A 25,581-nucleotide genomic window follows, 5' to 3' on the forward strand; every position below is an offset into this window, starting at 1 on the left:
CAAGATTCAGGTATGGGAAAATAGAACAACTTGTCCATGGTTATTGCCAAAGCCATCAACAGTATTTGTGTCATCAAAGCCCTTGTGGCAAGCCAGCAAGGGCATAGGTGATCTTCCTCTCTTATAAGACAAACTGTCAAAACGAGGAAAAAGTCCCTGTGCTAGAGGCCCAACAATTAAATGAGCTAAATAATAGCATCTGTACATTTTATTTGTCACTCTCAACTTCTGGATGCTTCTACCTGTGTTTAATTGGCCTAAACTCTGGGCCATACATTGATGCATTACTGGGAACAGCGGAGGACAAAGAGAAACACTCCCAGAACCCCCCTGAGCTCTCTTGCATAGCCATCCATATTCTGGTGCTCAGGCATTGTAAATCCTAAGGGGCATAAAACTTGGAGCTTCTGAGTAGAACAAATAGAAATACTTTCTCAGGTCAAGACTCCAGGTGGTAGGGCATGACCACTGTTGCTTTCTCGGTAAGGTGGAAAGTGATGTGGTAGAGAAAAACTCTGTATTTTATGGCTGAGGAAGCAGGTCCCAGGAGACAGTATCTTGCCCAAGCTATACAAGAGGCTCGTGCTTAATGTGGTTGCCCTCATTTCTGCCCTGTTCTTCTCTCTGGCTGTTGATACATGGTCTGTGATTCCTTATCATAAATAAGATTTGTGAGCTCTCTGGAGAAATGGACTGTCTCTTCTCCCATGCTTGTGCAGCTTGTACAGGGGTATAAATAATAATAGTCATTAATGCTAATAATGTGTTTTTTAACCTTTTGATCATCCTCTGTCTGATAAAATAGAAACAGGAGAGAAATCTTGCTTTGAAAAAGAAGCTACCGGCAGAAACTATTAGCATTGCAAAGGGTAGCAGAAGTCAGGCACTGCCAAACGTAAGGCTGCGACCTCATGTTTTCCATTTAGTTTGCTATTGCATCACAGACTTATTTTTTAAAAATAGTAGGTAGGCTGTAGTCTCTTCTCTGCTCAGTACGCTAAGATTTTTGTGTAGTCTGTGAAGAGGTAAATAGTCCCTGTGACACTAGAGGTCTGCTCTCTTGTTTTCATCAGTTACAGTTGGCAAATCACCTCTGTTACTTTCACCTCTCCCATCTTTTGTTCACCTTGTCTATCTTAGCACCTGGTATCAATGGTTTGAAATCATTTCTCACTGTCCTTCTGTAGAGCACCTAGAACAATAGGATTTGGTCTCAGTGAGGGCTCTGTACATCCCTGCAACACAACTGATAAACAGTGCAGGGGAATCAATTTGTATACTCAATACAGAGCAATGGCAGGAAAGGGCTGTCTTAGTGATTTTGCTGTTAGGGGGTCTAGATCAGTGGATGCTGAGTTTGGTGAGTCTTTCAGTTGCTTTTATTGTGCTCGAGAGCAGGTCTTCAGTGATCCACAGAAGTGTGTGAAGCTCTGCATACACAAGGATTACTCTTCATTGTAATGAACATCAAGTGTTTTCTTGCCACACGAAATCAGACAGTATTTTCTAAGAACTATGGTTTGGACTCATGAAGTCCAGTTTAATGTAGCCGTGGTTGTATGTTTTCTGTTTCTCTGGGTATTGTAGTCCTCACCACAGCAGGCTTGACTTTATTTCTGAGGTGCAGCAATGCTGTCACTATGATGGCTAAAGACGCAAATGATGGCAGATTTGTACAGAGGAATGCTGTCATTTATTTGACTTTACACTGTTATAAGTATGGATATGCTTCCAGGCTTGCAAACCCATGTACCTGGAAAGCTGGTTTGATTTGAGTTTTTTCAGCTATACTCTTTAGATTAATAAAAGATACTGCCTTTTCCTACCTTGCCTCACATTATTTGCCTTTCAGCTCTCTATCCACAGTAATTTCAGCATTGGAACTGTTAAGAAAAGGTGCAAATTGTTTCTTCCACTAATCATAAAACGCTCTCCCAGCCTCAAGTATCTTAAACAGCCAAATGCTTGTTCACGCTTTCAAAAATAAAAACAAAATACAAATCCATCCTTGGATAAGAGGCTAGGTCTGAAAAATATCAGTCTGAGAGTTTGTAATTTTAATATGTTATGAAGCACTGCAAGGATACTTGCAGTGGGAATACTCACACAGCCCTAGCTCTTGCTGCTTTGCTGACTGGAAAGGATGGATTCCTTGACACAAAAAATGGCTTTGGAGAGCTCACCACTGTCCTATGTTTCTGGCCAGGAGATGTAAGGCTATCAAAAAAATGTGCAAGTCAACTCTCATTGCAGATAGCGAGACTGAAGTGTTTTGGTGATATTCAACACTCGTCCGTTTGCATCTTTTTCGTGTCAGGAAGATCACCTTAGTCAGACAGGCAGGGTGGACAAATAGCCACCTTTCTTGCACAAGAGACTTATTGTAGTCCTAGCTCAAAAGTCAGCCCACAAAAGTATAGTTAACAAAGTTACTAAGTCTAATGGGGGAAGTACCTCTCAGAGGCACAGCTTTGGGCTTAGTGCAACCATCAGGTGGGAAGCTGGGTTCATCACCTCATGCCCATCAGGTGAAAGAGTTAATGGAGGAAAGCACAAGGCACTCAGCTGTTGCTAAAGAACTGACAAGCTGCAGCTGGGATTCTACAGCTCTGCTTTTGGGCAGAGTAAGGCACGTGCAAGAGGATCTGAGTGCTTTGTGAAGAAAATATCTTCTGTACAGTGCTGCCGGAGGAGACAGGCCCTGAATCCAAGGCAGAGGTGAGTGAGGTCTGTGTTGCTAAGCTCTGGTAGAGATTTATGAGACCAGGGTGGTTGCAAAAACAGTCTTGAAAGGTGCTCTGTAGCCTTGAGGGATTGTTCATTCTTCTGCAAAGGCCAGTTAGTGCTGAATGTGGCAGGAATTTTGTGGTGTAAACACCTGTCCCTCTAAATTGTGGATTTACTGATGATCTTAAGGGCTTATTATTATTTTTTTCCCAGCTTGAAAGAGCTGACTCTTCTCACAGAAGATGTGATAACTCAAAAACATGATCTGCCAAAATTTTTCTTTGTTTGCTAGCCAATATTCTTTTTCTTCTTGTTGTTCACACTTGCAGATTTCCAGTAAAATTTTGCAAATGTTCAAAGAGCAGGGATCCTTTCTGCAGAACTCCTTATGTGTGTCCCAAAGGCTGGGTTCTGTGTGCCTGTGTCTCAGACTTCTCAGCATAGCTTGGATGAGGCCCTCCTTGAAGAAGTAGTTGACTTTGGGGGTACAGTAATGGTAGACGTGTTGATAGCAACTGCTGTTCCATTCATTTTATATTCTAATTATGTGGATGTCAAACTGTGGGTGTACACTGCTGCCAGATGCTTTCTGTGAGATACGCTTTATATGCCCTAACTTGCAGAGGATATGGATTATCAGAAGTAGTCAACATAGATTCACGAAGGAGCAAAAGTCATGCTTGATCAACTTGGTAGTCTTCTATGATGTCATCTCCAGCTGGGTAGATGAAGAAAGAACAGTGGATGATGCATACCTTGACTTCAGCAAGGTGTTTGACACTGTCTTCCACAGCACCTTTGTAATGAAGTTTAGAATGTTTGGGACCAGTAAGTGGACAGTGAGGTGGATTGAGAAGTGGCTGAGTTCTGGTTCAGACAGTTGTCATTGGTGGCACAGCATCTGGTTGGAGGTCTGTAACTTGCGGTGTTCCCAGGTATCAGTGCTGGGTCTGATTTTGTTTAACATCTTCATCAGGTAACTGAATGAAGGGATAGAGTATACCCTCAGCAATTTTGCTGATGATACAAAGTTGGGAGGAGTGGCTGACACACCAGAAGGCTATGCTACCGTAGCACAGGTGAGCTGGGCAGAGGGGAACCTGATGAACTTTAATAAGTTCTAAATGTGGGAGTCAAGTTGATGGAGGCTGACTTTTTTGGTGGCGTGCAGCAATAGAATAAGGAGCAGTGGGCAGAAGCCAAAACACAGGAAATTCCATACACACATGAGGAAGGACTTATCTACTGTGAGAGTGATGGAGAACTGGAACAGGCTACCCAGAGAGGTTTTTGAGTCTCCTTCTCTGGAGATATTCAAGACCCATCTGAATGCCTTCCTATGTGACTTGCTGTGGTGAACCTGCTTTAGCAGGGGCTTGGACTTGATGGTCTCCAGTGGTCCTTTCCAACCTCTACAGTTCTATGATTCTGTCTGCTATGGCTAATTTGGGGCAAACCCTCCCTGTGGTTCTTGTATCAGAACATGTAACATACTTGTCTCCAACAGTTCTTGGTACAGTCCCTACTGCATCACCACGCAGTGAGTGTTGCTGCTGTCTCATTAGCTAGCTATTTCTGTGGGTTTCTATTTTATGGAATTGCTATATAGCCAAGTACAGCCAATAAAAAGGCTGTGCCTTTTATTGGCTCAGAAAGACTCTTTTTAATTTTGTAGAAGCCCTGGTGAAAAATCCTTCCTTGAAGAAACCTTGAAAAGGCATTCTTCCTTCTTTGATGAGTTTCTCAGAAAGATAGTAAAGAGGAAGAGAGGAATGGGGTAGGGGGGTGGGAGGTAGTTGGGTGTAAAGAGAAGTTGAGAGTGGGATATGGGAAGAATATAGATAAGGAATATGAAGTGGCAGCAAGGAAGTGGTAGGTGGGAAGTATTGTTTGATCAGAGTTGGCTCTTCCTGACTCTCAGGCTGTAGGTGAATGGGAAGCATGAATGCTGTTTTCTTAGTCTACATAAAGCAGCCTAATCAGATGTGAGACTATTTATCATGGTCTTGATGCACTGCGCATCCCTTCAAGAACTCACATTTCTGGACACTGTGCAGTCCTTGACCTTGGACAGTGGTGGGTTTCATAGAGCCACATGACAAATGACTCTTTCTTGCTGAGAGAACATCTCCTTCCACTCCCTTTTCCAAGATCACATGCAGCACATGCCACAACACTCTTCTAAATCACAATAAAATGTGCTATTCATCACAGATGCACTAGTCCCAAAGACATGCTATGAAACCCACAGATGCAACACTCAATAAAACAAATAGTAATACACATATGTCAGAGAGAGACATGCAGGACAGGACGCTAAAACATCCAGGATAAAAACACTCTTGGGTAATGTATGGCTCTTGTCTCCTGCTCGCTTTACCAAGCTCTCTCAGCTTTAAATTTCAGGACCACTAATTTTCTTATGTAAACTCTGCAAAAATTTGCATGGCCAGCTATGTTTTTGATGCTACTCCTATTAAAGTAAAAGAAAAAGCCACTAAGCCTTTTGCTAATGCAACACGAAATTTGCACAGTTAAATAACAGTAATTTGAAAAAAAAAAAAAAAAAGTCTGTAATGGAAAAGTTATAAGTTCCTCTATCAACTTTAGTTTGCCTGCTTGAGAAGTATTTTATGGTAGGTTCAGTATGAACATTTGGAAGAAGTAATATTAGATGTGTGCAGGCACAGTCAAGTTAATATTGATATTGCACAAAGAGACTAAAGCGTAGATGGAATAGAAATGAAAGTGTGAGTGCTTAAACAGTTAATAGCACAAAGCACATTTATTTATTAAAAAATGGACAGGCATCCATGCACAGTGCATCTATATGCATCCACTCAGCCTTAATGAAATACTTTCACTATGCATTAAAAGTAGCCATCTTTCAATCATTCAGAGCTGTCAGAATGCAGCCTTTTTTTTTTTCCTCTCTAAATGGGGTTGTAGATACACTCTTTGATAGCTAATATGTCTGTGGCTCATCTGGCTTTTGAATCTAAGGTAAGTGGATAAACTGCAGCAATTCAAAAAGAAAGGGAGGAAGAACAATGACTTAAAGAAAATTTGTTATATGTGTTTAGGGAGAGTTGAATATAGTGTTCTTCCTTCTGTTCTTGTCCTTGCAGTCTGTAGGTAGCAGAGGGATTTGACCATACAAAAAGAGGGCTCACCTTTGGCTCTAGACCAATCCCAGAGAATTCCAGCCCACAGAATCTGATACTCCAGCTCATATTTAGTAGCCGAATGTCCTGACTAACTCTGTTGGTATGACTCAGCATGAGCAGGAGAGCCAAACCCCAGCCCTGAATGATTTTGAAGGTTAGGAGTATGTCAAATGGATGGTAAGAAGTAGCTGTTTCTGGCTTCTCCGGAGAAGCATGAGATGATGCTACCTGAAGTAAAGCTACTTCTTTCGAATCTTCTGATTATTTTTTCTTAAACTGCTGTCCAGTCCAAATGGGAATACTTCAATATCATTTTCCACTAGTTTTGTCCCTGCAAATTATGGTCTGAAGCAGAGATCTAATTCTGATTTTCCTATTATTATTGATTGCAATGTTGCTGTTCTGTCAATGATCAAAGAATTCAAAGAGGATTGGATCCAACGGGATGCTCATATCCCAAGTATGACATGGGCACACGGTTGAGAGCTGGCCTAGTTGGTCCTCATAGTGCCTGTGCCCCAGCTTGGTGGGAATTCCTGCAGCGACACTTAAAAACATACAAACTGGCTTGACAGCATTTCACTTTGGCACAGTGAGTTCCAAACAAAATGTGGGGCATGCTTATCTTTTGCACATGCCGTCTTTTATAAGGTAATCTGTTGGCATCAGAGGATGAAAACCATTGTAAAAGGGAAATTGTGAAAAAGAAGTATGTTCTTCCAGCTGGAGTCAGCTGACTCTAATCCGCTCTAATATTTTAGTTTGATTTCCTCAGGAAATGAAGCCTAGCTGATAGAATGCATCAATCTGTTTTTTCCATGTGTTGTTCCTCCCAACCAATTTCAACCACATTTAAAAGAAGGTGGAAAGCTGGAAAGTGAGTTTGCACCTGTATGGTTCTTAATAGCTGGTGATTAGGTAATGCCTCCCTCTGTCCAGAGGGGAAAGGCACCTGGCGGCAGCCAGCCAGGCCAAACAGTATCTCTATTTTGCACTGCAGTGCGCATTTTGGTCAACTAGAAAGCGAGTATGCACTTCTGGACTACCCGCAGCAAACAGTTTATTTTTGCTGCAGGGGATGTCATAGGGATATGATGGGATCTGGTCACGAGAAGGCAGGCTTTGTAATTTCTGTTTGCAGAGCAGCTTGCTCTAAAGCAGTCTAAAAAGGAATACTGCTGGAGTGGCGTTACTTCTTTAGTGGCAAGAATCCTGCATGCCTTTCCTACGCATGCGTTGTCTCTCCTTAGTTTTCTAGGGGGATTCATAAGGAGACTCTCTGTCCACATCTTTGACTCTGGACATACTTTCCAAGACAAATACATATATTTTTTTCTTCATGTTTTTAAGATTTGTGTAGAAGGTCTAGGACAGACTGGATATTTAATGAGAACAGCTGTTGCTGGCTGTTGCACCTGTGAGTACTTTTCTCCTCGAGCTCCTATTACTAGATCAGTGGTGAGGACCCAACCCCTTTGTATCTTCATCACCCTTTCTCCTTCCTCGCTTGCAGGCCGGACCCTTCATTACCTGAAGTTTCCTCAGGTTTTGTGAAAGCTACTGAAGGCTCCGTGGGAGCCTGGACTCCTGCCTGTGGCCATGCATGTGGAGGGATATTTTGCCTGTTGGCTTCTGCCTGAACTTTCAGTCTTTGAGGGCCTCGCCTGTGGGTGGCTAAGCAACGTTTGTGATGTGTAAATTGTGATTGTTATCTCCTAGCGGTGACATCCAGGCTGCCATGACAACCGTGGTGAGGGCACAACGTGGCCCAGGAAGGGCCGCCAGGCCGGGGGGCAGTTTGCCTGGACTGCCACCTCGCAGTGACTTCTCAAAGGCCGCACAGCGTCTGTGTCCCCAGCTGCAAAAGGAGGCCTTTTTTTTGAAATGCTTGGAGAGTGACTGATGAAAAGCCCTGTGCGAATGTTAAGTAGTACTTCATTACTGCTGCTCTTCTCACCAGAGGCAATGATTTCAGGGGGCAATGAAGCTACAGGAGCTAATTACTCCTTGGGAAGAAAGTTCATCTTGTGTAAGGTAGGAGGGACCTGTGTTTGAAGGGAGAGGGGTTGTGGGAGAAACCTGGTGTTAGCAAACAGTGGCTTTGCAATCTGGATTTCCTACACAGAGTGATTCCTTCTGGTCCCTCTGAAATTGCACGGAAGTCACGGGAAATCCAGCAAAGATTAATGCAGCCTGATATATGCTATTTGTCCTGGAGGCCTTGGCAGCTCTGTAATTACAGTCAGTGTGCCTAAGTCCCTCTCTGGCCCCCTGCGTACCGCCTGGTGGTGCCACCAGCATCAGAGAGACCCTGGATTTGGGACCTGTCAGGCAGAACTCCGCTGAGAAATCAAACCTGCCCCTCTGCATTTCTCACTGCAGCGATGAGGAGTGCTGTCCTCCTTTGCTAAATAACTTCCCCATGTCAGATGGAGCCTTAGGGACTCTTGAGCCAAGCGTGGCTCATAGACTTGTGATCCAAGAGAGATGTTTTTAGGGGAAAGAGAGAGCCATATTTCTATAACGTGTATATATATATATATATATATATATATAAATGAAATAAATGAGCAGGCTTGAAACACTAGGTGGCAGAGGTGGGATCTTTTCTGCTCAGAGCACTGTCCTATAAGGCATTGCTTGTTTAAGTACAGTCGCATTTAGTTGGAGCTGCAGGAGAGAGACAGAGAGATTCTCTGTGTTTACAGCCAGTGCAGGCTACGGCGAGCATCTAACCTGGCCCCCCTTCCTCCCACACTTGGAAGGGAGAGTGCGAGGTTGTTTGGGAATCTGGCCACTGCGGGTCAGCCCTCCCTGTGACTGGATTGCCAGGGCTGGTAGAGCAGAGCCCAGGGGGACTGAAGGGAAACACACATCCCGTTTTATTTGAGAGGGGAAGAGGAGAAAAAAAAAAAAAAAAAAAGAGAGAGAGAGAAACTGAGAGAGGAGGGAAGAGACGGAGAAAAAGGCAGAGGAAGCGGAGCGAGTGAGAGAGAAGCATGAGGACCTACTGGCTGCACAGTATCTGGGTGCTGGGATTCTTCCTGTCCCTCTTCTCCTTGCAAGGTATGTGATGAGTTCTTTCTTGCAACCTCCGCAAACCCCTTTGCTTGAATTGAGGCTGATGGACTGAGGGTGAATGGAAACATGGAGCTGGAAGCTGGAGCTATTTAGATTCCTTTCTTATTCCCCCCCCCCCACCCCCCTCACCCATCAAGCCTTCCCCCTCTCAGGAAATAATAATAAGCCAAGGAGAGATCGTTCTCAGTGAATCCTATGGTTAGAGGACATTGCATGTGACTGACTTTGCTGCTGTATTTATGCTTTTGCAGAGGGGGAGCTGGAGAGGGGGGGGGAAAGAGAAGATTTGCAAAGGTAGAGAGGGGTAGGTTAATGTGGGTATCCTTTTCATCTACAGTCAGTGTTCCTCAGCACTCTGGGGCATGAGTACTGATGCTTCAGGATTCCTCACCTTCCTAAGGAGATCAGTGTTAAGTTTCTTCTTTTTTTTTTCTTTTTTTTTCCTGTCTTATTTTATTTTGGTATTTTGGTTTTGCTGGTGAAGGGAAGAGGCTAATTAGAGGATCCTCAGTGCCTCTTTGCAAAAACATTGTCCTTCCCTTCCTCAAGGGAAAAAAAAAAGAAAAAAAAGAAAAAAAAAGGAGGAAAAGACGGGAGAAGGAAATTTGTTGGGTATGGGATTTTGTTCAGTGGAGAATTGCCAGCTGGGTTTCTTTCTTCAAGAGCCAAGTGCGAGTACAGAATTTAGTTAGAAGTGATGACAGACGTGCTAGCTGGTTTTGAGATGCTTTCTGTAAACAGGAGTTAAGGGTTAATGCATCCTGTGCTGTATGTATAAATACACATCACACATGCACATATAATCATAGCCCTGCAAATCACAGCTTGTGCATGATCCAGGCTCACTCACACGTATCAGTGGTCCCATATACCCCTGTGCACATACACACTCATGAATATAGCATGGAAGATGAATAAACTCGCTTTGGCACATATAGTTCTAGCTCCTGAGCTCCAGTTCCTGGAGTGCCAGTCTGCTGCTCTCTCGCTCACATTTGCTCTTCCTCACTCCATCCTTTAAGCCTCTCCTTGTGCCTTCTCTTCATCCTGCGCACTGGTTTTGGTGGCTGCTTGCACATCCTATGCCTGTCCTGCTGCACTGGTCTTGCAAGTGCATGTACGTGTAAACGGTACATTTCTGCCCTGTGTATATGCACCTATCTGGCTCCTGCCTTGCACAGTCTTGCATTCACAGCATCTTGCATGCATCTTGAGGGGATCTCTCTGCGACTGCCTTCACCTCTCACACTCCTGTGCACACTGTGATGTATGGAGGGATGCCCAGTCACAGTATTCAGCCTTTTTCCTCATACTTCTGCACAGTTTCACATTTGCTGTTCTGCGTCCACTAAGCAGATCACGCAGGCGTGCTCCTTGTTACACATGTTCTTTCTGTTGCAGACTCTTGCTTACCTGTCACTACTGTGTGCACTGCTGCAAAATCCCTCAGTTTCTCCCTCTTTCTCACATTTACCAAGTGTTTCCTGCCACACAACCCTCTCTTCCTCTGTTTCTGCATTGCATGCTTTTCCACTGTCACATATATTTGCTCAAATTTGCACACTTTGAATCATGAATCTAGCCCCTGCACCTCCTGCCTGCTTTCCTCTGTGAAGTAGCTGATTCTGACAGGCTCGGAGGATTTCCTCCAGCACACAGGATGCACGCAGGGTGACAGGACACCAGTAGTTGCATACCACAAATAGTGGGTGTCAGCAGTGTAGTTGGGGAGCTGCTGTGAACTTCCCTCTGCTCTGGAATTGTGGAATCACTGAGGTTGGAAAAGATCATCTAGTCCAACCATCAGCCCATCCCCACCATGCTCACTAAACCACATCCCTCAGTACCCCATCTACCCATGAGCACAGACCTCTCAAGGAAGATGGATGCTGGCTTTGAGCACTGCTCCTCTCTGATACTTGTTCCCTAGCCTGCAGTCAGTGCTGCTTCTCTTTGCACTGAGTCAGAAGCTTTCCTTGAACTGCAACCAGAGCATCCCAATCCTAGCACAACTGGTTGCTGCTTGAGAGGTCTGGGGTGCTCTTTCCTGAGAGGTCTGTGCTCATCCTTTCCAATATGCAGCTTATGCCAGGTTTGGGGGCTGTGTTACCTTCTATCTTAGTGAGTTACCATTGCCACAGCTGGGACAGAAAACATCAGGGAAGATCCCTGGGTGGCTCTTTCACCAGGAACCCTCTGAGAAGGCAGAGACAGCACAGTTGCCCTCTCTGGGTTTTCAAATGGGACTGAGGATACGGGAGATGTCACAAGCTAAGAGCTGCTGCTTCTCCTGCTGCTTCTCCTTTTCCCAAACTTCAGATGTGGTATAAACTAGCCCCGTTCTGCTGCTGGTTCCAGTTCAGTGCTTTCCCTTCCCACAGCTGGGAGTGAGGAGATGGGGAAGCAGGGACATTAGGGCTGCAGGTAAGGTGCGCAGTACATCACAAGCAAGCCCAAAAACATCTGAAGGAGTTAAGAATAGGAAAGTATTGTGTCCCTCTATGTTTGTTGTTGTCGTTGGTGGGGTTTTTTTTGTGTGGTTTTTTTTTTTTTTTTTTTTTTTTTTGTTCTCATTTAAAAGAGAAAGACGGCCGGGAGAGGGGGGTGTTGTGGAGAGCCACTTATTTCAAATTAATTGGCTTTCAGTGAAAGCGTGATAATGAGCCCGGTACGTTTCTGTGACCCTGCTGAGCACGGGTTTTGAACACTTGCCCTAGAGAACCACAGCACCGGCTGTGACAGGCAGTGACCCCGTCTCCGCTTCCAAGCGCGTTTCCCTCCGGAACCAGGCAGCTGTGCCTGGAGCTGCCCCAAACTTGCCAGCGCCTTCTCTTCCTCACCGTCCGCTTGGGGGTGTACCGGGGGAACGCTGAAGGAGCTTCTGGCCGCCTCCTGCCCGCCTAAGGCCACTGGGCACGGAATGATGAGGAGGAGGGAGGCTGGTGCTGAGCTGAGACTGGGTAATAGCAAGGGATGGAGGATGGGGGGAAGCGTGACGGAGGCTGCCAGGAGACCTACGGGCTGCACTGTGCCGAGGGACGAGGCAGCCTCCAAGCAGCTCTGCTGGGGACGTGCGATGGGATGCCTGTCTTTGCCTGAGGGGCATAGGGACTTGAACCCCCGTTCCCTACGGGCTCGAGGTTTTGATTGCTGCCCGGAAGAGCTACGTTTTCTTAACCCGGTGCCTCAGGCTGCGTGCTGCCGCATCTCTGCGCTGTCCTGGAGGCAGGTGGCTGGGGGGTGGCCGGCCGCTGTCCCGGTCCTCCTGCCCGGCGCTGGGAGGAGCAGAGCAGCCCCGGGCTGCCAGTGGGTGGGAACTGCTGGTGGCATGCTGCAGCTCTTCCCCTGAAGGGATCCGTCTCTTAGCTCGGTGTGCCTGTAGCTTCTGATAAGGGTCAGACTCTCGGATCGAACTTGGAAGCTGGATTTCCCTTCTTTTCCTCATCCAGCCCCTCCTTCACTCCCTCCCTTTTTCCCCCCCTGAACAAAACAACAACAATAACAAAAAAACACGACTCAAAATGTGGTGTGCGAGGGTGAGAAGGAGAAGCAAATTATTTGTGTCTATCAAAAATTGCATCTTGATCACTTAAAATAACTTCTTACTGTTTTCGCTTTTACCTCCTATTACTCGAAATTAACCGAGCTGCCTCTATGAGACGTTCTGTTTTTCCACCTGAGTTTTTTATTTAAGAAATGAATGCCTTTAAAATTACACATTTGCTTCACATTGAAAATTCTTCTAAATAAAATCCCCTTGAGAAATAGCAGCTGTTTCAAATCTACAATTCACTTCAGAAAAAAAAAAAAAAAATTATTCCATCTTATTTTAACCAAACCCTGCCCCCCTCCCCCACCCTTCCACCTCATTGTTTAATTGCAGATTGGTGGTGGTGTTTGGTTTTTAAATTATTAGAATCCTTCCATTTTGCCAGTTTGTTGAAGTAGATGCTTTCAGAAATGTTGTGTGGAAGTGGTCTGCATGGTACAGGTGGCATTTCTTTATAGTGCATTTTTTGAGTTGCTCAAGGGTATTCATAAATGGAGAAATGAATCTGTAAGAAATCAGAGGCACTTGGGTAAGTGGAGTAGGATGCCTTGGGTTGGTATGCGGTACAAATGTTATCTGTGAAGTCTTGTGCTTTATAATGTTAGTGGGCAATGTGGGTGTGAAAAATGATGTGTTTGTTAATGCGCAAGGCTTGTGCAATCTATATGGATGGAGGCATGTACCCAAGTGTTTCTGTGCTGATAATGTGTAATGGATGGGGAGAACAGAGAGAGGAGGAGAAAGAATGTATGTGTGGTGCGGTAGTATTTGTGTAACAGCTGTGCAGTTGGGTAATGTTGAAACTGGAGAGAAAAGTCCTTACTTTCTCTCCTGGTTTTATTTCTCTTTCCAGCTCTTTCAATCAACTGGGGCAGGTGAGACTCTGATGTGATAGACTGTATTGATGAGGAAATGATTCAGTCCACTGCTTTGTGCTTCCTTAAATGATGAAAAGGTTCAATACCTAAAAAAGGAAAAAAATGCTTTCCTTGTAGGTTTAAGATGAGAAAGAGGCAGAAAAGGTTCTGTATCTGCAAAGAGGGAACACTGAAAGGATATCCCAAATGTTACTTCTGGTCCTGTTCCCCTATTTGCAACCTTTTGGGTTAATGTTTGCCACACCAATGACAACCCATTTCTTGTTAAAAATCTGAGCATTCTTCTACACATTCAGAGAGCTTTATTATAATATGTAGAAATTTGCTTCCTCTTACTTCATGAGATATCTCCTCTTGTAAGGGCTTTACTAGTTGGGTGATAAAAGCCCTAATCCCTATGTTTATGGGAGCTCCTCTGCAGCCTGTAAGCACCCACACATGTGGTAGTGGTCTAAGGAGGACAAAATCCTTCAAGAGTCCCCCCCTTGCACTTCCTTGTCATCCCACAAGCATTGCAGCCCCTTCTGATCAGGGTGAAGAACATGGCTGCTGTCATCCTATGTTGATAGCAAAGCCAGTGCTTTGAGAGTTCGCTTCCTTGTTGTGTGCCTCTTGTAAGCCTTCAGGTGCTCCTTGCCTTGCTGGTAGGGATCATCTCCATCACTCAACAGACTCATTCTGTACAAGACCAATTTACCTAAGTAATGGGTGAAAGCAGTGATGTTAACATGTGGGCCCAAGTGCGGCAGTGACTGGGGGCTCTGCACAGGGGCCTTCCGAGGTTGATGCGGCAGTACCACCACACTACCTATGGACCTGTGTGCTGTACCATGAAAACAGACTAAAAAAGGTGATCATGAGTATATGAAAGAGAAACTGCCTCTTCTGGGCAGATCTGAATAGCTGATGGGCTTGATATGGAGGAAGATTAGCTGGGATTGCTAAAGGATGGAATAATTTCATGATCAAGTGAAATCTGCAGTGGAAGCAGAGAAAGGCATCACAGAAGAGTCTGGGGGTAAATCTTCTGTATGTGCTTTGGAATATGCAGGCGTGTGCTTTGCAATAAATGGTCCCCCTCATGTGCAGGGTGGCTGCTGGGAGGATGCTGCCTGTGGGTCCTGTAGGGAGCTTGATCCTCTTCCTCTTCAAGATCCCTTTTCCTTAAAGAACTGTGCACCATAGCTTTGTGTGCTGCTCAGGCTCAGTCAGCAATGTTTTTGACAGCTGATGTGCTCTTCCTGCTGTCATTTTTATCTGGGGTAAAATGAAAAATACCAAGCACAGCACAGACCGTCTTGTCCCACTGTGATAAGGAATAGATAAGGGCAAGATGAAGATCTGCGGGGGCGAGCATGTGAGACAAAGTCCTCTCCTGGTGTCAGGGAAGGGCAGAGATCCCTGCATACAGTACGGAAAGGAAGAAGAAATGCTGGGGATGTGATTCTTATAGGAGTGGGTGGGGAAAAAAAGAGAAATTCAGGCTCGATTCTGTGCTATGCTATTGCTCTGTGGTTCCTAAAGGGCTTTAAACAGGAGGACTATGGGATCTGGCGTCAGTGCTGGATATACTGGAAGCTGAGGAGTTTCCCCGTGATCTTCCTCCAGCAAGTTGCCTTCCAGTAAGGCAGTATGGCCCTGCCCATCCCAATGGAAGGAAGGGGAGCAGCAGGGGGATACGGCTGATTTCTCTGAGCCAAAGGGGGAATATTCTTCCTTGCTGAGGTGAGCAGGGCCTTACGGTGAAGTGTCCTGCTGACCATATCTGCTGTGTCAACGCCTCTGGGAAAATCTCTTTACTGAGAAGAGAAAGGCCCGTTACCTTGCATTTGTTTACTGTTTAATCACAAGCACAGAATAAGATGTTGCTCTGGTTTGCAGCTGTAGGGGTACTGGGCTTTGAATGACATTTCAGGAAGATGATGGCTTCAGAGGAAGAGTCTTAGCTTGAAACAGATGGGAGTATAACTGGATCTGCAAGTTCACAGGTGGGGCTTTTGTGGTTCCTACATTATATGAAGCATACTATAGAAGCTCCCTTGCAGATGACTTTTCCTTTAAACGTAGTCCTTTAGTGTCTGCCTCCGTGCGCTCTCATGGGTGCATGTTTCCTGGTGTCTCTGAGATTTGGTAGAGCCCTCCTGAGAACATGGTGGGCATCTCCCTTCTCTGGAGATATGCACTTGGCTGTTGGGGGGAACGCGTGGCAGGTAGAAGCAGTGTAATGAGGGAGGAAGTAAGGAGGGGGACGAATGGAGGGCTGTGGACTTTCCCATCCAGGTAATTCAATAGCATATCAGCATGCAGCCACTGAGGTACAAGTATGCAATGTTAGTGTGTAATCACAGCTCCTTCCCCTCTGTCCCTTAGCACTTGTATTGATGGCAAGTTGTAGGCTGGAACTAATGAATCCTTGCAATATGCTGGGACAATAACTATTAACTATTGTTAATATAGAACTATTGTGCTTCTATGCGTCCTCTGGCTGCTGCACATACATGGAGCCTGGATGTGCTTGGTTCTGTAGTTTGTTGACCCAAAGCTACACTGTGATTGGGAGTGTGGGACATTCTGGCTCCTACCCTCGTGGCCAGTGCCTACTGCATGCATGGGGTTTGATGAAGCTGACCGTCTGGATGTATATTTGAGTGTCTGACAAAGCAGGGATTTGCTTAGGGGGAGAACGAGTTATTTCAAGGGGCATCAGTGGATTTTTGTTGTGTGAATTTGTTTAGACTTGTGCTGCTGTGACTCCGTCTACTTGTATGAGTACTTTGTTTGCCTTGTAAAGCTATTTTGTTGTACAGTGGGTTCACTTCTTTCACAATATCCAGTTCTATTCATGCCTGTATATGTGGTCTGTATGCGAAGATCTGACCAGAGCCTTTCAGTATACCCTCCTTGGCTTTTAGGGGGATGTGTGTGACAAGTAAGATAGTCATAAATGGGTGTGTTTATGTGCATGTGACAAAAAATGTTTAAGTTGTGTAGTATAGATACTTGTGCTGTGTTAACAAATGTGGATCAGGGTTGCGTTTGCTGCAAGGGAGGAGTTGTGAAATGTTAGTTCAGTAGGTGAATGTAGCAAGATTAGTGATATCTGTGTAGCTGTGTATGCTTCTGGAGTGACCATTATTCATAGCAGATTTGCATCCTATCTTGACATGGCAAGAGATTGTTGCAATGAAACAGAAGCATTGCTGTGGCTACACCTTCTCATCTTTCTGATAGCTTCAATGTAAGATGGTCACTTAGTCATGCTCCATTCACCTGGGCATGAAATACAGTGTAGAGAGTGAAGAGGACACGCTTGACTCCTACAGTTTCATGTGAGAGTTGTGGAGAATAGAGGATGAAGGGAAGCTTTCTTGCACATGTAAACTGTGCAGTTTTAGACACTGACACACAGCTGAACCAACCACCAATCTTTTTTGTTTTGTTTTGCAACATATGAGTAAAAGATTCCTGGGCTGGATGCAATGTCAATGGGTAAACCAGCAAATCTGTATTTTGACTGTGACTGCAATAACATGGATTTGCTAGTTTAGCTGCATCAACAGCAAGGACTGTGTCCAGCAGAACTGTGTATTGTCATTGTGTCAAGTTTAGCCAGCTGAGTAACAGTCTGACCGCAGGCATACCCCTACGAAGGGTTTTGTGCTTAAGGATATGTTATATAAGCAAGTGGTTTGTCTGGAAGAGTCTTCATGCCAGAGCTGTGTTATGTGTTTTGCTAACACTAAATTCTTAGTTTAAAAAAAAAACAAAACAAAACATAACTCCAGCCAAAGTGGTGTAAGGACTGGCTGTAGCCTAAGCCTACTGAGAGAGGGAAGGTGAGAAAGCAGCAAGAGAGCTGATGTGAAGGTAGAAGCTTTCTTCTCCTTTTCCAAGTATCTTGGGTGCCTGCTCTTGACTGGTTTGTGTACCCCCAGCAGCCAGAGGACAATAACAGATCAGGTTGTTAAAAACAACAACAACAAAAATCAAGTTCATGCTGCAGCATGAGCTAAATAAGCTGTGGCATTACCCTAAAGGGACCTGAAGCTCAGGTCATCAATGCAGTCATTTTTCTTCTCTTCTGTGTGCTTAGAAGAAAGGCAGAAAAGACTATTTTGACTGGCCTCGCTCTGTCTTGCTGTAAAGCTTTGTGGCTTCAGGCTTTCTTTCAGGCTTCAAGGGAGCTCTTATAGCCCCTGCTTGCAGGCTCTGCTCATCCCCTGATTAACCTGAAGTTTCTGGTCTCTTTCTCTCTCCCTGCTGCCCAAAACAACACAAAAATATGAAACGGCCCAAGCTGTCCTTGATGCTGAGGTGTTTCTCAAGCTGCTGTGGAGGAGGAACAGTGATGAGAGAGGTGTTGTGGAGACAGAACACTTTGAATTCCAGCCCTTTTTTTGCGATGAAGCAAAGATCCTTAGAGCATCATCTTTGAGATTTGTGCAGACCTGGGTATGCTATGTGAGAAGAGGCTTTGAAATTGTTGCAGGTGAAGACTTGGGAGGATCTTGAACATCTAAATGAGCACTTTTTGTGGAGTTGGCATCTCTTTGGGATGCCTCGGCTACCCCATCAATGCCCTGGGAGCTGGTAGGAGCACTGGCACGTTTCTTTCTGAACCCTGCCTGAAGCTCACCAGAAATTTGTTGAAGCAAACCAAATGGTTCTGCAGAATAGCTCTGCCTCTCTGAATTGGTGTTTCTCTAAGAAAAAGAAAAAAAAAAAAAAAGTGTCCTGTTGGAAAAATTCCAACTCATGTTTCAAGAACAGATTAAGTCACAAGTGCTTAAAGGCTTCCTTGTGATGTGGTATCTGCTCTCATAAGATTATATCGAAGTCTCAACTATCATCTAAAACAAAAGAAGTTCTGAAAATGGTGGCCTCCATAGTTGTGATGAAAAATTCAAAAATATAACTGGTGTGCAGTCAGTAGTTGGTGTCTGTCTTGAGCCTGCATCAGTTAAAAGAGCATCCTTTAGGATTTGTCACTTGTTTAACTTCTCGGGGATGTTAGGCCAGATCTCCAGGTAACAACAATTTGGTTTTCAACACGGATGACAAAGAATGTGGTTGTCCAAGGATTAGATACCATTTCTGAGGAAAATGCTCAGAGAAACCACCGTTGGCATACATCCCTCAGTGTCTCCAAAATAGGAACAACATTTTTTATGGACACTGCTTGATGAGACTGGAACCATAGGAGCATGGAGGGTTGGAGCTTGGTGATCCTTCAAGTTCCTTCCAACCCAAGTCATTCTATGATTCTGTGATTCAGGTTATGGCTTGTGTTTGTGGTAGTGGTTATATTTGTTTCCCTGAAAAGGCAGGGAATTGTAAAACTTGAAAATAAAAGAGCCAATTCACAAGAAGTCTCCTTCAAGTTTTAAAAGCCCTGAAGATCATCTCCATCAGTTTTGGAGTTGGATTTCTTTGAAAGAAACCCAGCTGCTGTTACTGCGGTGGGGATGTGTGTGGTATGGGATTCGTGTCCTGTAGCTGTGCTGCCTCTGGACCAGAGGGTGAACACGTTTGTGTGTCTGTGTGTGCATGGCATATGTGGGGCTTGTGCTGTGATCACTGGAATTACAGTCTAGCCAGATAACGAGCTGTTGTTGTTTACTGCACTTGGTTCCGGGCACTTCAATTCCGGAAAGATGTAAACAAAATTAGAGGGAATTCAGAGGATTGCAATGAGAACGATTAAGGGGCTGGAGGGACTGACTTATGAGGAATGCTTGTGAGAGCTAAATATATAGCTGTTTGGCTAAATGACTAAAGAGGAGCTATGCTAATGATCTAGGCATGCTGGGAAGGCGTGAAGAATTCTATAGTGTGGACTGAGAGCTAGAAGTGTCTCGTGGTACAAAATTTGGAGGAAGGAAGAGGGGAAAGAAATTGCCAAGAGAGAAAAATACTTAATAGGAAGAAGGAGATTAGGTGGTGAAATAGCTTTGTTAAGAAATGTGGTGGAATTGCTGTCATTTGAGATATCTGAAGTTTGGCTGGGCAGAGCCCTGGAGAATAATCCGTGCACTACAAGCGTGAAAAGGTCCCTTGAGAGACAGTCTAGATGCCTTAATAGATTTTTATGCTGTCATTAATTTCTGAATCACAGTTAATACTTGCAGTCTCACAAAGAACCATATTCTTTAAAGCATGTTACTTTCTTGCCTTGTGTTATTCCTGCTGTGACACAGATCCTGGCCCAAAACAGACTCATGAGGAAGTCTGCTGCTGTATTAACTAAATAATAATGATAGAATATTAACTGCTTAGCTCCCAACACTTTTTCCACCTTCTTTCCTTTAATGTTGGCGGGTTTGGTTTTTCTTTTTCAGATAGGTAGGCAAAGGAAGCCTCCTGGACACACAGTAAGGTGACAGCTCAATATGTGTGGCCATACCTTTATTCTGTCGGATGTGTTAGAGTTTGCCAGGTTTCCTGTTACCATCTCACGATACATACATCCCTTGCTGTTTTTTCTTTCTCACATCTTTTTAGGATGGCTGAGTAAGTGAAGAAGTTTCTCAGGGCTCAGAAGCTGATTGTGGTTGAGCTTGTAGCATTCCTGGTGTGTCACTGGAGCTGAGGCACACCAGTACCACCTCTGTACTCATGGGGGAGACAGAGGTGGAACAAGATAGTAGGATTTGATTGGTGGAGGGAAAATCAGCCAACTGTTTTGCTCTTATATTGTTCATAACAGGAAGTGAATAGTGAGAACTAGATAGGTGTTGTTGGCCACTCAGTTTAACACTTCTTTCAGAAGTTCAGAAGTCAACAGCATGAGTTGAGACGGAGTCGTGCAGTAGTCACTAGGGCTGGTCCACCAGCCCTAGGTCACTAGCTGGCTGACACCCAGGACTCTGAGAGGCAAAAGGTGATGCAAGATAAGTGGAACAGCCAGGATATGTGGTATGGATCATCCAGACTAAAGATTACTTGTGCCATGGGTGCCGAACCAGAGAGAGTTCATCATACTTTATTAGCTCAGGTACCGGAGTATGCAAATTGCAATCTGTTTACTGGGCAGGAAAGCAAGGAGTACATGCATGCAGTACAGACTGGTAAGTGTTGCTGGATCTGTGCAAAGCAGTTCAAAAGTCTCAGCAGCACATCCTAGCAGTGCTGAGGATCAGTGTACAGAGACAGCTGAAGTGGGCTGGAAACTGATGTGTCTTAGCTTGGACTTGGCATTAACCTCAGTATGTGCAAGGCAGTTGTTGGTAATGACATCTCTACTCTGTGCTCCACAGCAGAGTGGGAGAGCTTGTTAGCTCAGATTCAGTGCAATAGGAGCGTGGTTGGACTCTGGCTCTGAACCAGGGATGAGGAATATGCCCTAGCCTAGATCTGTCTGTGTTGAACTTTTTTTTTTCTATTTTCCTACTATAACATCTTTATTGAAACATAGAAGTCCTGGGGAAATAAAAAATGACAGACTTGCTGCTTTGCTTTAGGTAGTGTTAGACTGCCCCGTTCACTCCAGAGTGGGAAGGCATGAGAAATTCAGTAAAGGAAGAAAGGGAGAAGATTGGCAACTCCAGAAATGAGAATATGTATTGGCAGGGACAAGTTGCTATTGGATGGTAAAGGTGCACGTTCATGAAGATGAGAGCTAGAAATCAAAGGCCAACGGACCCAACTCTTTTCTAGATACTGTTTAGGCAGTGTGTGTGCCCTCTAGTGGCATAACTCACTGAGGGGAGATGAGAGCTACTGCAGCTATCTTCAGTCAAAGGTGATATCTGCCACTTAAAAAGTTAGCCAAGGTTTGGAGCCTGAGGGATAAATGTTCTCCAGTCCTCGCTTGCTGCAGGGATAGGAGTGGAGGGGGAGAGGTAATTTGTCTAGTAATTGTGTTTGTTGCATGCAGCAAATGGATTCGTTACAGCACCTTTTAATCATTGTTCCATGGGATTTTGCTAATCTCATTCTAACCCCCGACTGAGTGTTTGTCACTTCACACCCAGATGTTGAGTCAACACATGACACTGTCTCCTTTAGACTCTGTTGTAGCCACAGGGGGCCTTGAAACACACTCCTGCTGCTGGTTGTAAGGAATAGAGCTGTGGGGTTGTGCTCCATGGGTTGCACAAACCCTAACTCCTGTAAGGAGAAGTGACACCCAGAATGCTGAAAGGAAGAGAGTGATTGCTATCAAATTTGCAATTACGTTGCTGTATGCTGAGTTTGGGAAGAAAAATTGAAGACTTTCAAATCCAAAATGTCGAATAACCTAGGCACCCATCCTCTAAAATTCACGGTGTAGATATCTAACAGTAGCACTGTTTAATAGCAGTGTTTACAGGGGGACTCTCTTCCTAAAAAACAAAATGAAAAAGTAATTGGTTTACTTTTTACTTCATTCAGGCATGTGAGTAAAAAGTGGATTGACGCTATTTTAGCAACTACTTTTGATACTGGTTAGAGTTGGTGCTGTAAAAATGATTGCACAAATACACTGAGACAGAAACTTCTTGGATAAATGGGGACATTTAATAAAAACTAGCCCTAAAAAGGATTTCTCATGATGGGATGTCCTTTCTGAAGGGAGTGGTGACTGATACAAGCTTGTGCAAATGAGTTTCTGTTCCAAAACAGAATAGGATCTGGTCATCCCGTAGTTCAGAAAACACATTAATCTCCAAACTGATCTTCTTTGTAGAAGTGTTTTCTTCCTACCCACAACATGTTTCTCATCACTAGACACGTTGGAGTCTGAGCTCTATCCCTCCCAGTATTCAGTCATGGGTTTCCATAGGAGGTGAACAAAAAACGTGCACCTGCACATAGAAGCAGGAGGAGAGTTCACACTGCTGAATGCACGTGAGCGCTGTGTCTCTGGTTTGATGCAATGAAGGCCAGTTTGTGGGAAAGCCTCAGCTTGTCATAGCAGATGGCTGAGAAACGATAGTTGTTTCTGGGAGAAGGGGCACCTGCAGAATGCAGGCCTTGCAGATATTTCAGCAGATGAGCTACCATGAACGTGGAGGTCTATGTTTTACAACCACATTGCCAGTTTCTTGCCCATTTCCCGAAACAAAAGCTTGAAGATGTCCGTATATCAAAGCAGAGTAGTCCAACAGGTTGTATGATACCTACCTGTTGCACAGGGTTATACTCAGAAGGTACAGTCTAAAGTTGATTGGAAACTCTGAATTCCACATCAGAGTTGAAGCTTTGGTCTGTGGTTTTGTTTGTTGTTCTGTGGTAGAGGGTTACCGAATAACCCTCAAATGTTTGCTTGTTTGTTTTTAATGACAAGCAAGGTCAAAATATAGCTGTTGGGGCTCTGTGCCTACTTTAGGGAGACTCAGTGTACAGTCCTTAATCCAATTTCAGGGAGCAGTGGCTTCAGGCTCAATTTATACCATCTCTGTCTAGGAGGTTGAAAATCTGTCATTTGACTTGCTTGTCCTCTACAGTCTCTGTTCCATCTTGAGACCATGAACATTCTAAACTGGTGCATTTCCTTAAGGGGGAATTAAAAGGAGAAGAGGTTATAATGCACATGTGTTCTGATCAAAGACAGTTCTGCCCTCCTTGAGTGAGGATACCTTTACCCTTCTGCTTTCTGCTGGCACTGTGAAATTCATTTCTTTCTGGTTTGTTCCTTTTATCTTGGATATTCCTAATGGAGGATTTTCCATCCTCCCTGTGATGTGAGCAAACTCCTTATGGGGTTATGTATGAGGCTTAAGGGTTGCATGAGGATAGCTAGGCATGTTATTTAGCTTGCAGAAATGAGGGAGCTGGTGATAAGAGCGCAAGATGCAAAGCGTCTACCTGGATTCTCAGATCCAATGGTGTCTTGCAGTGCAGGCTGGCAGTTAGAAGAAACAACTTTTCATGTATAATCTTGAGCATCCTTGAGTCACAAATAACTAAAAGACAATAAAATACATATTGCCAGTCTCATATAAACCCTTTTAAAGCTAGAACTGCACTTTCAATTAACTCTACCATATATGGCCAAAGTCGACACTGCATAAAACTTTGATAATTTCACATTTTAAAAATGTATCAGGAAGTCTCATTCATACATCTTCACTGAAAATTTCATGAATTGCACATTTCCTGGTGTTAGATGTTCAATAAACTTAAATAATGTAGCAATTTACATCCAGAAGGTTTGCTTTAAAACTGTAAAGTCTGGCTACTTCTCTTATGGATTGAGAACAGCTCACTCTTTTTATTCCTTCATCCATTAGAATGGACGATTTTGTTCTTCTGAAATTGTATGAGGTCTGTTTTGACCCTTCAGTACTAAAACCCTGGTCTCAGGAAGATATCTGAGGAATATGCATATAGGAAATGAAATATCCCTCTGCTGCGAGCTTCAAGTTGTGTCTTCGTTTCGTGGGCATCAACACTGAATGTAGTCAGAAATCTTCCAGTGAAGCACTTCTTTTATGAATTTTAGTGCCTCCTCATCCAATCAGGAAGTTGAGAGCAGAGCAAGTGTGAATGAAACTAGCTTGTGAAATCTGAGGTTTGTTAACATAAAGCACTTGCCTTGGCAAAGTCATTGCGTTTTTGGAAGCATTTTCCTATATGCTAATAAGCCTAAGGTGAAGTCTTAGTTTAAGTGGCAATTCTGTCCGTTGATGGAGACAAGACAGTTCCTGGAGCACCCTGCTTCTCTCAAGCAGAGTTCTATTTCCACATCCTATCTCTGATTTGGAAAACACTTTTTTTTCCCTTTTATCTGACTGATCTCAGGAAAATAACCCAAGATGTGAAGAGAGAGGCTTTAAACAAAGCTCTTTGAAGCCTTCCTCCCTGTTAGTCATCTAATTTGAAGGTTTTTCACAGGAATTCAGTCTTCTCATCCTCCTTGTCCTCAGTGTGATCAAGCTGAGGGTGCAAGAATGTTCTACCATGCACTTGCATTTCCAAAAATGATCACAATTCTCAGCTGGGAAGTAAGGAGATAAAAACTGATCCAAGGTGTTTCTGTCAGTTCTGGGACCGCAGCACTATAAGAAGGTCATCTCAAAATTGTCTCAAACATCTCAGGCAGATTTTCTACTCAAGAGACGGATTCCACTTAGCCATGCAGTACTGTTCAGTGACTTTCATCACCAGATATATCCAGGTGTGTAAAAATGCGTGTAATGCATACTGTGCCAACATCTCAACAAAAATAGGTTGGGACTTGATAATCCCATCTGGCCACACACAAATTGAAGGCTAAAACATTTTCCCACTGTAGTGAACTAGATCGGTTGCAGCGCAACTCCTGGAGCACCCCTTCTCTATTTGGGAAGATTTCCCAAGTTCAGATCTTCTTAGGCACGGAAGTAGGCAGTACTGCTGACAGAAAAGGTGAAACAGAGGGCTGTGAGGGGTAGAGAAATGGTTGAAGAGAGGGAGGCTCACTGATGTCTGTAATGAGATGTAGAAAATGTCTGGGGGAAGGAATAGGGATGCATTTGACAAGCTTTTGAAGCCTTATTTGCTTAATGGGAGCTTCTGCAAAGGCATGGGCTGTGTAAGCCATAAAGAGGAGTTGGCTTCTCCCATGGCCCTTGCAGCTGCACCAGGCTATGATAACAGAAATTAACTTCATCTCCTTTGTCTTGCTATTCAAGTGCCTCAGAATAGTAGTTATGAAAACAGTGCTGTTTAATATTGTCTTTGATCGAGCAATCCAACGGGAGCCCTGGGCTTGTTCTGCTCAGCTTTGTTAGTTTCAGACCCTAAGGCAACAAGCCGTTGCCTTCAAAGCCCAGGCAGGGCTGCGTTAAGTGTGAAGCGCGCAGCAGAAATCCCAGTTTGTCAATTCAAATGGCACTCACCTAGCAGCAATGCCTATGTATTCAAATCAGCAGCAGTGTGGGAAGTGGGGCACGTGCAGCTATTCTCCTCTGGAGAGAGCAGCTCTCAGGAGGTGGTAATGATGCAACATATTCAAAAGACCCAAAGGGAAATAATGGAGGGTGGATTTCTCCTGTTATTATTCAGCATTAATACACTGGCTTTTTTTTTTTTTTTTTTTTTTTTTTTTTTTTTTGCATTTGGTGCCTGCTGGCTTCATAGTGCATTTACATCCAGGCAGACTTCAAAGCATGTGCTGCAGGACAACAGTATCTCTAGAGAAAGGAGGTTCCCACTCTTCTCCTCCACCTCCCTGGTGTAAAGGTGCACATCTTTCCCTCAGTTTCCTCTTTCC

The 25,581-nt window shown here is 44.3% G+C and overlaps 1 protein-coding gene across 1 annotated transcript in view; it reads left to right on the forward strand.

Moving 5' to 3' along the window:
- Positions 1–8,538: 8,538 nt before the first annotated feature.
- The window catches only part of LOC125689536 (limbic system associated membrane protein), a 957,706-nt gene continuing 940,663 nt past the window's right edge, over positions 8,539–25,581 (forward strand). Inside the window, exon 1 of the mRNA XM_048936808.1 lies at positions 8,539–8,960. Coding sequence (XP_048792765.1) covers positions 8,894–8,960 — 67 coding nt within the window. The 5' untranslated portion in view covers positions 8,539–8,893. The remainder of the gene's footprint in view (positions 8,961–25,581) is intronic.

The sequence above is a fragment of the Lagopus muta genome, chromosome 1 (assembly GCF_023343835.1).
Source record: "Lagopus muta isolate bLagMut1 chromosome 1, bLagMut1 primary, whole genome shotgun sequence".
Taxonomy (NCBI): Eukaryota; Metazoa; Chordata; class Aves; order Galliformes; family Phasianidae; genus Lagopus; species Lagopus muta.